General features: G+C 49.5%; 2 gene segments (V, D, J or C); both read left to right on the top strand.

Annotated features, from left to right (window-relative positions):
- The first annotated feature begins 199 nt into the window (after positions 1-199).
- Positions 200-1449, top strand: LOC143826555 (T cell receptor alpha variable 1-2-like). The segment is given in 2 exon segments: positions 200-233; positions 1109-1449. Coding segments are annotated over 2 exon segments (375 nt in total).
- Positions 1450-8556: 7107 nt separating this feature from the next.
- LOC143826403 (T cell receptor alpha chain MC.7.G5-like) overlaps positions 8557-11520 on the top strand; it is a 33428-nt gene continuing 30464 nt past the window's right edge. The window contains 2 exon segments of the V gene segment in view: positions 8557-9052; positions 10500-10790. Coding sequence covers positions 9007-9052; positions 10500-10790 — 337 coding nt within the window.

The following is an 11520-nucleotide window of genomic DNA, read 5'->3' as shown; positions in this document are numbered from 1 at the left end:
TCTGAGAAAAAAACCTCTGAAAAAGAAGGAGGACATTTAAAAAACCTTTTGGGAAGAACTTTTCACAAAACATTTAGGATTAGACCATGTGGGAATATTAGCTTGGATATGGCATTTAGAGTCCTCAGCCCCGCTGCCATCCAAAAAGAGAGATTTTGGTCCAATGTAATGATCTCATAGCGTATTTTGCATTACAACCATGCCTGCTTTCTGCCACTTGATGGCAGTAAAAAGTATCTTTTTTTCCCTTCCAGAGCGAAACGGAAGAATGCTTTTCAGCCCGTGTTGAGATAATCCTTCTTGCTCTACTTCTGAGCTCCAGAGAACAGCAAACAACTGCATACAAATGAGATTTTGCTGAGGTGGGGAGGGGAAACCTTTGTCTCTCTTAAGCATTTCTGAGCCAGAGAAAGACCAGCTGGAGCGTCCGTGTCCTTCAGAATGACCTCAAGAGCCAAGCAAGCTCCCTGGAGACCTCTCTTTGGACTACTTTTCCTATGTAAGTGGAAAAAAACTTTAGCGGTTGTACACAGAAAATGGACAACTTAGGGCTTGAATGTTTCCCCAGAAATAAACAGATTTTCCTTCTCTTGGATACTGACTTTCTTGTTTTGTACACAGTGTTGTTATTTTCCTTGAGAGCCAACAGAACATGGCTTAAAATTATACCTGAAGAGTGAATGTATGTGTGTGTGTGTGTGTGTGTATATAAGAAGAAGAGTTGGTTCTTCTATGCCGCTTTTCCCTACCCGAAGGAGGCTCAAAGCGGCTTACAGTCGCCTTCCCATTCCTCTCCCATTCCTTAAGAAGTGCTATTGGCTGAGATTAGCCCTGTTGGTGCCATAAATAAATAGAGCAATGTGCAAAGCTAAAATTGATACATTGTGAAGCAGAAATAAGGGCCAGGAAGAGAAACCAGTGAAGGATTAATAGGTTGGATTAGGGATTATTTGTTAAGTGAGTACAAATCTGAGAGAGAGAGAGAGAGAGAGAGGGAGAGAGAGAGAGAGAGAGAGGAACACAGAGAAGGGAATTTGCAGGAAAGGAGGAGAAACAACGAAAACATTGCTACGAAAGTAACGGAATGATCTTTGTCACTTTATTCCAGGCGGAGTAATCAACGGGGAGATTTCCCAGTCCCCTGAAATCGTCGTCCCTTTGGGAGACACAGCTCAGATGGACTGTCACCATGGCATCGCTGGATACGATGGACTGTTCTGGTACAAGCACAGCCGGGGTGCGGTCCCTCTCTCCATCATCTCTGGATTCTCAACAAATAGGAAAGGGAGGTTGCTGATGGAGGTTCACAGCCCCAACAAGTCGACGAAACTCTCCATCAGTAAAGTGGAGATGCAAGACGATGCCATCTACTACTGCGCAGTGAGAGACACAGTGGTGAGGAAGGCAAGGGGGGCCGTACGGAAACCGGCTGAGGGAGTGGCTTCTTGAAGCCGTCTCCACTCCAGGGACACCTGCATGCCCTTCACATGTTTCTAGACCCATGTGAGTGTCTCCAGGTTCCCTCTGTACATCCGTGACATCGAGTTGTGACTTAATTTCTCAAAAAAAGCCAGCAAGAGGCTTTCAAGACAAATGAGGAGAGGGGGTTGATGATTTTGCCTTCCTCTACAAAGTCTTTCCTGGGGGTTCACTGTTTAAAGAAAGATCCCATTTCCTTATAGGGTTGGTCAGGTCCATCAGCACTGCTGGATGGGAATGGGGAGGTGCTTTCTGGAGGTTACCCCAAAGCTGGAAGGACTCTGGGAATTAATGCAATGCGCTGAATCACTTGGAAGAGATATAGGCATGTTGCGGTCATTGGGTGGGGATGCTCTGGCTTTTGGGGGGAAACTCTATGGTCTCTGGCCTGGCTGCCAGACAATCCTTCAAGTTCTCAGAAGCTAAGCAGGACCGACCCTGGCTCGTATTTGGATGGGAGACCTGCAAGGATTTGGGTGGTGGTCCCTCCAAGGAACACGAGGGGTCATGAAGGTCTCAGACAATGGCAGAACACTTCTGAATGCTCCTTGCCTGGCCACCAGATAATCCTGTCTCACACCACACAAACCATACAATAAATAAATAAATAGATGCCAACCGATACACCTGTGCTTTGTAGCCTTGTCCTATGGCTTTCTGCCACAAGGCGGAGATACTGAGCAAAGTTTCTCTGCATGGGTTAGAAATGAAATTTCAGAGCACACCACAGGAGGACAGCCTGGGTTCCAACCACATCCTTTGGTCTGTCATTTCTGCGCCCGAAGTCTTTCATGTTTGAGAAGACCTCGCTTACCAAGGGGAAGGAGTTGGCTGCATGCCATCGGGTTTTCTCAGATTGTGAATTGCGCGGCACAAAGTCAAGGGGCTGAGGAAAAGCAGATGGTTTCTGAGATCCGAGACTCCTGGAAGATGGCGCCTCTCACGGTGGCCCTGGCTGCGTTCCTCATGTTGATCCCAAGTAAGTGATGGTAGATTCGTCCTCCTCTCTTGAGGCAGTGTTGACTTTGGGAAAGCTCCAGTGCCTTGAAACCCTGTAAGCTTCATGTTTACTCTATAGTCTATGGCAGGGGTAGTCAAACTGCGGCCCTCCAGATGTCCATGGACTACAATTCCCAGAAGCCCCTGCCAGCATTCGCTGGCAGGGGCTCCTGGGAATTGTAGTCCATGGACATCTGGAGGGCCGCAGTTTGACTACCCCTGGTCTATGGGCATGTTTGCTCATACCATGAGCAGCAGTTTTGAGATTCGTGGGCTGTTTGTCAACCCACACGAGTGGTGTACAATAATAAAAAAGGAGGATGTGATATTTGGGGTGTTTTAACAATTTTCTATTGATATTTATTCTCGGTTGCCTTTGTTAGCTGCCCTGAGACCAATGTGGGATGGGCAGCCTCTAAATTTATAAATAAACAAATAAACAGTTTGCCTTGGAGGGCAAGATTCAAGGCCGGTAGCATCTTCAGGGCCAGACAGAGTTCTAAAACATAATGAAGAAGAGTCGGTTTTTATACCCCTCTTTTCATTACCCAGATGAGTCTCAAAGTGGCTCACGATTGCCTTCCCTTCCTCTCCCCACAACAGACATCCTGTGAGGTAGGTGGGGCTGAGAGAGCCCTGACAGGACTGCTCTGTGAGAACAGCTCTATCAGAGCTGTGACTGGCCCAAGGTCATCCATATGGCTGCATGTGAAGGAGCGGGGAAACAAACCCAGCTTGCCAGATTAGAAGCCATCACTCTTAACCACGACACCGAGAGGAGTTTTGGCTCTTGAAATCCCATAACCTGGAAATGTTGACCACACTGAAAGTGCCACAGGCCTCAAATCTTTCAGTTCAGATGAAACAAGCCACCAAAGAGCATTCTGGAGCTGTCCATCTTATTCATCCACCTGCCCTTTCTGCCGTTTTCTTCTCTACAGAAGGGAGCGTCGGGCAGTCAGTGAACCAAACAGAGGGCACTGTGACAGTCCCCCAAGGACACCCAATAGCTCTTGAATGTAAATATAAACCATCTTCACAAGACTACCCATTCTGGTACATTCAGCGTCCCAGAGAACCTCCCAACCTTTTCCTGAAGGATTTGGGCCGCGACGGGTCAGAAGAAGGAGCCCTCCGAGGCTTCAGAGCTGAACATGATAAAGGCCAGAAGACCTTCCACATGAGGAAGCCCAAAAGCCAGCTGAGCGACTCTGCTGTCTACTTCTGTGCCGTGAGTGACACAGTGCGGTTTGCCGGAAGGGAGGCAGAGCAAAAACCAGCAGGGAGTGGAGTGAAGAGCAGGGCATCCACAACATATCCAAGGACACAAGAATTATCTACCAGTTTGGGATAATGAATTTGCGTTGCTTAGGTATTCCAGACTTCATTCAACCTTCCTTAGGAGAAGCTCAGACCTACAAGAAGAAAGGGTCAAGTCAAGGACAATGTTTGATGGGCTGAGGGATGCTGGGTACCCTGTGGTCATTGGTGGGATCCAGGTTGAAGAACTCCTGGAGATTTGGGGATGGAGGCTGGTGAGGACAGGGAGCTCAGTGGGGATCTAAAACCCATTTCTCCTTCTCCTTCTCCTTCTCCTTCTCCTTCTCCTTCTCCTTCTCCTTCTCCTTCTCCTTCTCCTTCTCCTTCTCCTTCTCCTTCTCCTTCTCCTTCTGGTTTATGTTTTTGAATCCAAGAGCATGACCGTCTTTGATTTCCCCTTAGCACACAGGTGACGTTTTCCCATCCTATCTGTCCTCTCAGGGTTCCTATGTAATGCTCAGGTCGACCAAGACCCCCTTGTGATCGCGTCAGAAGGAGGACAAGCCAACCTAACCTGCAGACACTCCTCAATGACATCGGACACCATCTTTTGGTATCGGCAGTTCCCCAACCAAACATTTCACAACATCCTCTCGGGATACAATTCGGGATCAAGCAGCAGCACGCCAGAAGGAATCTTATTCGTAGCTAGTGGGCGAAAGGGGAATGTCTTCTCCATCACCAGAGCTTCTCTCCTGGACTCAGCAGTGTACTACTGTGCCTTAAGCGACACAGTGCTACACCCTGACAGCTCCACTGTGCAATAAATCATTCTTGCCTGCCCTGGAAGAGGCGGTTGATTCAGGGATGGGGAGGGCAGACCAAAGGAAGCAGAGTTTCATTCTTTTGTTAAAGACAAGAGAGAGAGAGAGAGAGAGAGAGATGGGTTTTTGGTACCCCACTTTTGACTTTTGAGGAGCACTGAAAATTATCGCAACATGCTGATGTCAACCGAAAGTGCTGGTACATCAGCAACATTGGGGGTGATACTCTGGGTTTTTTTGGCAAGAACTCTATAGTGGAATTAGCTTCTTACCATAGAGTTTTGCCCCCAAACCAGAGTGTCACCCCCTTCCCCCACATCATCAATGTGCCTGCATTACTTCCAAGGGATGTCAACATGTGATATTTGCTTCCTGCTTCCTCCCTCCCTGTGCCTGGTAGGTTCTCCCACTTTCTGAGAGACTGAAGATGGGGGGAAGAGGCTCAAAACTGGGGGTCCTCAGACCCCCGGGAATCCTAGGCTCAGGGCAGCTACCCTAGATGACCCATACCTCAGTCCACCCCTGCTAGGCAAGTGGTCCCAGATCTGGTGGGATCTCAGAACTGCATTTCCTCATGAGCCACTTCCATCAGCTTTCAAAAAGGCAGATTCTGCCTGGGGCTGGGAAGCCGATTAGTATGACATGAAAAGCCAATGGGGCTGAAGTCACCGTCACCTCAAAGAAATTTCAAAAACCACAAGAGATGAAACCAAAGGCAGGAAGCAAAAGTCAACCATCTCCTCTCTGCTAACTCGGGCTCTGTGTGTTGCCGGAACGGGGTCTTTTGTGACTAGCGGGTGAAGACTCTGGAAGCAGGAATTACAGCCCAGGCCCACTTTGAATAGATCGGATCCACTGGCCCTCTTTCCTTAACCATGATCTTTGCCTCAGCGTTGGTTCTGCTCTCAGCTTTCGCTTTGAGTGAGTAGCATGTTTCTTTCACATTTTTCAATCATTCCTTTGGCTTTTAGACATTCTTCCCCCCCTACAGTCCTTCTCCCTAGGCTAGGGTTGCCACCCTCCAGGGAAGACCTGGGGATCTCCTGGAATTACAGCTCATCTCCAGACTACAGAGATCAGTTCCCCTGGATAACACGGATGCTTTGGAGGATGGGCTCTATGTGGAGATGCCATCCTCCAGGTGGGACCTGGGGACCCCCTAAAATTGCAGCTCATCTCTGTTGGATAAGCCCTCCTACATTTACCAAACTGGGTTACCTCGTATACCGTGACAGGTTGTGCTTTGCTATTTTCGCTGCTGTCGGTTCCCCTCAGACTTTTCTTTGCCTGAAAATACAACAGCTGCCCGCCTCTTTCTCTTTCATGCAGAGACAACGAATGGCGAGTCGGTGACCCAAGCCCTGGGTCCTCTTCTCGTCAAGGAAACAGCTTCCTTGTTCATCAATTGTACCTACCAAGCGTCTGGCTACCCCACTCTCTTCTGGTACATCCAGCGACCCGATAACGGAGCTCTCGAGCTTTTGTTGAAAGAGGGGTCTGGAGACGAAAGAGGGGATGGCTTCTCGGCCAAAAACAAGAGGGCGGACAAGTCCTTCCATTTGGAAAAAAAAGCCAGCGACATGAAGGACTCAGCCACGTACTTCTGTGCCATGACAGACACAGTGAGGGAAACCCCAGGCAGAGCTGCATAAAAACCACCAGCAGAGAGCAACAGAAATACGCATTTCAGGGCCTTTTTCTCAGAGCTCAGATCCTGGTGAATGCCAGGCTGGGCTTGTCAGGAGAGTCCATATCGTTGGGCAAGGAGGTCTTCTCCACAGACTCACCACTTTAGTCCTGGTCCTATCGCCAGCGGCGTCTCAGTACCAATCAGGATTGCCAGGTGGCTAAAGAATTATTAGTTCGGGCTTTCTCAACCAGGGTTTCATGAAAGCCTGGCCTAGGGTGATCAGGGTCCGCTAGGACTTCAAAAAGTTCTGGAGGGCCTGTAAGACTGAGTTGTTCGTCCAGGCCTATGGTTGAGGCCAGGAAATAAGACAAAATAGATGCTGCCTTCCCTGCCTGAAAATCCATCCAGCTAATGTGGCTTGCCATTCGCTGCCTCCGTATCACAATCCTGGTATTCTTTAGAAGCCTCCCATCCAAATACTAGTGAGGTCTGATCCTGTTTAGCTTCCAAGTTCTGTTGAAATCGGGCTAGCCTGGGCTACCAGAGCAGTTCTATCTGTAACACCTTCAATTTCTGCCTCCCGCATTCAATAAGGTCTTGTTCTTATATATTTTAATCACTAGAGGGCAATCTGAACCACCCTTCCTTCCGTCTATGCTTGCCTGACTCTCTTTGCCAAATGCTCCTTCAACAGGACCACAGTAACCCCACAGAGGCGCCGAAAAAACCGAGGAGGCCAACTACAGGTGGAGTCTGCGTCATCCGTGACTTCCTCAAATGCCAGAAGAGAGTTCTTCGCTTCCAGTCGCTTCAGAACTTCAACCATCAAAGATGCTCCTCATTTCTAGAACAGCTCACACCTTGGCTGTTTTGGGGACGTTCCTTCTGCTCCTGAAATCAGGTAATTGAAATATCTCCACCAGGCCCACAGTAACACTATGAAGATGAGCAGCTGGCTTCCTTTGGTAGTTTATTATTTCTGGAAAGATGAAGCCGTAGAAAATGTTGGCCAACATCTGGACACTATCAAAGGTCTTCTGAATATGATTCAGGACATTGGTCCCTTTCTGGAGCATCTCAGGGCTTCTGCAGCCAATCAACCGATAGATAATTCACCATTTCTGTTGTGGAGAAAGAGACCAGGCCTGTAGAGCAGCAGGGGAAGAGGGCTCCTGTGATGTCTGCTGATCTCAGAACCACCCAAACTTCTGGCAAAGGATGTCGAATCCCTGGGGAGCTCTTGCGGCACCCCAGGGTGGGTTCCCTCACCCACTGTTTCCCTTTTACAGATGCTGTTCAAAGGGGTGCCAGGTTTCATCCACATTCCAAAATGTCCAGCCTAGCAGGACAAGAAGTAATTTTGCTATGTGATTTAAGCTCTATAGACTTTCCCCCTTAATTGTGTTGGTATCGGCAATCACCCCCCCCCCCCAAAAAAAAAAATAATATTCAGAGCATGGGTTGACATAATCTAAATTTTCTTCTGTGGATCAAAAGCTGTCTTCAGCCAAATACTCCGGAACATTGAACCTGGAAACGGAGATGGTTGATTTGAAGATGAAGTGTATTTCTGTGCTCTGAGACCCAAAGTCAAACAGCAGAGTATTGTTGGGGGGTGGGGGGATCATGGTGGTGGGAGACAACCTACTAGATCTTGTTTTCGCGTCTGCTTTTTCAGGAGTCTCTCAAAGCGATTCCGTCTTTCAATCCCCAAATCGAATGGAAACCCAAGAGGGGCGGACTGCATTTTTGCACTGCAATTTCTCCACTTCGGATTCAGTTCCTTACCTTTTCTGGTACCGTCAGTACGTGGGCAGAGGACCCCAACATATCTTGACCGCCTTCAAAACTAGAGGGCAGAACACTTTTGCCCTGGGGAAGATTTCGACCACTCTGTTCATGGAGAACAAGACGGTTCCTCTGAAGATCGAAGGTGTCTCTCTCCAGGACGGGGCTGTGTATTACTGTGCTCTGAGGCCCACAGTGAGCGGTCTCTCCCTCGGCGTGCGTACAAAAACCGACACAGAATCGCTGAGGGCAGCGTTGAAGCAACTTGTGGAGCGAGTTGTGGGGAAGTCCCACCACATCTTCTATTGTGTTTGCTTGCAATAAAAACTCTCCTTTCCACCATGTTCTCACACAGGGGCCAGCTGGCTCCTCTGCAGGGCCAGCAGCAGGGCAAGAGAGGTCTAGCCCTTCATTAGAATGCTGCAGCATTATACTCCACTGAGGTCCATGGCATTATAACCCACTGAGACGCTTTCCCTCCCCAATGCCAACCTCCAGGTGGGACCTGGGGATCCCCTGCTCCCAGGTGGGACCTGGAATTACTGCTCATCTCCAAACCAACGATATCAGTTCCCCTGGAGAAAAGGGCTGCTTTGGAGGGTGGATGCCGTAACCTTAGGCTCCTCCCCACCCCAAATCCCACCCACTCCCAGCTCCACCCCCAAAGTCTCCAGGCATTCCCCAACGCAGAGCTGGGATAATTTAGGGGCTGTTTTCGATATTCTCATTGCAATGTGATTTTTCGTACACAGGAGGGAGCCCAACTCTCCAGTTTACCTCCTGCAGATTCCATTTCAAACCCTGATTTTTCTGCAAGGGAAACGGGCTGCCAACCACTTCCTTTGGTCTACCGTCTCTCGGCTTTGAAGTTCTTTGAAATAAACCCAAAACACAAAATGCAAATTACGAGGAGGAGAGAGTCAGCCGCACGGCAGCCGTCTCCTCACACAGGGAGCCGAGCAACACAAAGCCCAGAAGGAGGACCATTCAATCCACTTTGGGGTCCAACCTGCCTAAAGCAGGAAGATGCATCTCCCTGGGATCTTTGCCGTGTTCGTCATGGCAGTCCTGAGTAAGTACGGCTGCTTCTTCCCCTCAAGCCCCCCCCCCCCATGATCTCTCTCCAACCCCCCACCTTGATCTCTCTGGAGAGCCAGCTTGATGGAGTGGAGAGGCAGCGTGGTGTAGTGGTTAAGAGTGGCAGCCTCTAATCTGAAGAACGGGGTTTGATTCCCTGCTCCTCCACATGCAGCTAGCTGGGTGACCTTGGGCCAGTCTCTCCAAGCTCACTCAGTTCTTCCTCATAGGGTTTTTGATGTGGGGAGAGGAAGGGACTCCTTTGGGGAATGCAAAGAAAAACAAACGAAGAACAATAAATAAAACACGGGCCTGCTCACAACAAATGTCATAAGCTGTTCAAAGCAACAGAGGGCTTGTGGAAACGTCCGTCCATCCGTCATCCGTCTTTGCACCATTTTCTTCTCTCCAGAAGGGAGTGACGGACAGTCCGTGGACCAGCCAGAAGGCCCGGTGACTGTCCCCAAAGGCCACCCAGTTCTTCTTAGATGTAGCTACGACGGGACATCCCTTTTGCAACCCTACCCGCAGTGGTACGTTCAGCGCCCCGGACAACCTCCGGAGCTCTTTCTTCAGGATTTGGGCAGGGACGGCTCCGAAGAAGGGGCTCGCCGGGGCTTCGAGGCCAAGCATGACAAAAACCTGAAGACCTTCCCCATGACGAAATCCGCCAGCCAGCTGAGCGACTCTGCCATTTACTTCTGTGCCTTGAGCGACACAGTGAGGTCGGCCAGAAGAGACGCTGAGCAAAAACTCACTGCAACGTTGTCCCCTGTTACTTGAGAGTACACACTACCGGTTTCAATGGGAATTTCTTCTGAGTAAATGTGTGTAGGATTGGGGCTCACGGAATCAGTGGCTTCTCTCCAGCCAGGGAGTGCCAAAGGCTTAAACCAATTAGGACTTCCCCCTTCCAAGATTTTTTCAAGGGGTTTGGCAATTTCCTCCCATTCCTCTTTTCGTTGCGGTTTGTTTTGATGGCTCTTGGGAAGGATGAATTTCAGGGCCCTACGGGGACGGAAGTGGAAGGGGGAAACGGAAAGCTGGGTGAAGTTCATAGCTGGCGGAATGCACCTCAATCCTGGCAATGTGGATTTGGGAGCACTTATCCCCCCCCCCCCCAGTTTCATCCTACCTCCCACCCTGTCTTTGCCCACGGCTCCTCCTGAATGTCAGAGAGATATAAAGTGTTCAAATTTAACCGAGTGGGCTCCAGAGGACTCCTGGGAAGAGGCTAATCATCCGGGACGGTCTCTGAAGGTTTTCTAATGCAATGAAACATCAAACTTATTTTGTGGAACAGGAAACAAACTTGGAAGAGGAAAACTTTCTCCCGACCTCCGGAGAGAATCAGAGAGAGGGAAATTGGTTTATGCTGGACAGAGCTACTCAATGAGAGATTAATCATACTTCTACTGTTCCCTCCCTCCCCATTGTCACAGTTTCGCCGGGAAGAGCTCAGAAGATCGACCAGCCAAGATCAGCTACCGCCTTGGATGGGTCTTTGCACCACCTCCATTGCAACCTTTCTTCAGTGACCAACGAGAAAATCTTTTGGTATAGACAGTTCTGGGGGAGAGAACCTCGGTTAATTGCCGGTGCTTTCCCAGGTGACACCAAGGAGAGCGCTGATTCGAAGAGCACGTTGCAGTTCCCTACACACAAGAAGTCCACCACGCTCATCCTCCATCGTGTCACCCTGGCAGACGCTGCCGTGTACTTCTGTGCTCTGAGTGAGACACAGTGGAGAAAGGAGGGACTCTCGCTGTGCATGAACCAGAAGACTGGGGGAGGATCACAGGTGGTGAGAAGCAGAGAAGCCACAGACTACATGCAAAGACTCTCCCAAAGCTCACAAGTGGAGTTAACACAGGTCCATGGGGACTGCCCTGTACCCTGTGGCTTTCTTGGGTAAGCATGAATTGCCCACACGTTAGCAGAAGTAATTTTAATTTTATTTTTGCAAAGCATTGTAGTATGGGGAGCCAGCCTGGTTCAGTGGCTAAGGGCGGTGGCCTTTAATCTGGAGAACCGTATTTGATTGCCCGTTCCTCCTCCACATGCAGTCAAGTTGGGTGACCGAGGGCTAGACAGTTCTCTCAGAGCTCTCTCAGACTCATGTACCTCACAGGGTGTCTATTGTGGGGAGAGGGAGGGAAAGGTGTCAGTCAGTCGCTTTGAGTCTCCTTCATGTAGTGAAAAGTGAGGTATAAAGAACAGCTCTTCTTCTTCTCTCCTCAATAAGTACTGAGCTGCCAGTTGCTCACCATGATGTCTCCTTCCTTTAGTAACACACACACCTTTCTCCTCAAAGAGGTCATCCATGCTGTTCTGACTGAGCTGTTCTCTCAGAGCTCTCTCAGCTCCACCTAACAGGGTGCGTGTTGGGGGGGAGAGGAAGGGAAGGTGATTATAAGCTGCTTTGAGGCTCCTTTGAGCAGTGAAAAGTGGGGTTTCTACCTA

This window comes from Paroedura picta, chromosome 16, assembly GCF_049243985.1.
Source record: "Paroedura picta isolate Pp20150507F chromosome 16, Ppicta_v3.0, whole genome shotgun sequence".
Lineage (NCBI taxonomy): Eukaryota > Metazoa > Chordata > Lepidosauria > Squamata > Gekkonidae > Paroedura > Paroedura picta.
Note: the sequence above shows the minus strand (reverse complement) of the source record. Positions and strands in the feature narration are given on the sequence as shown.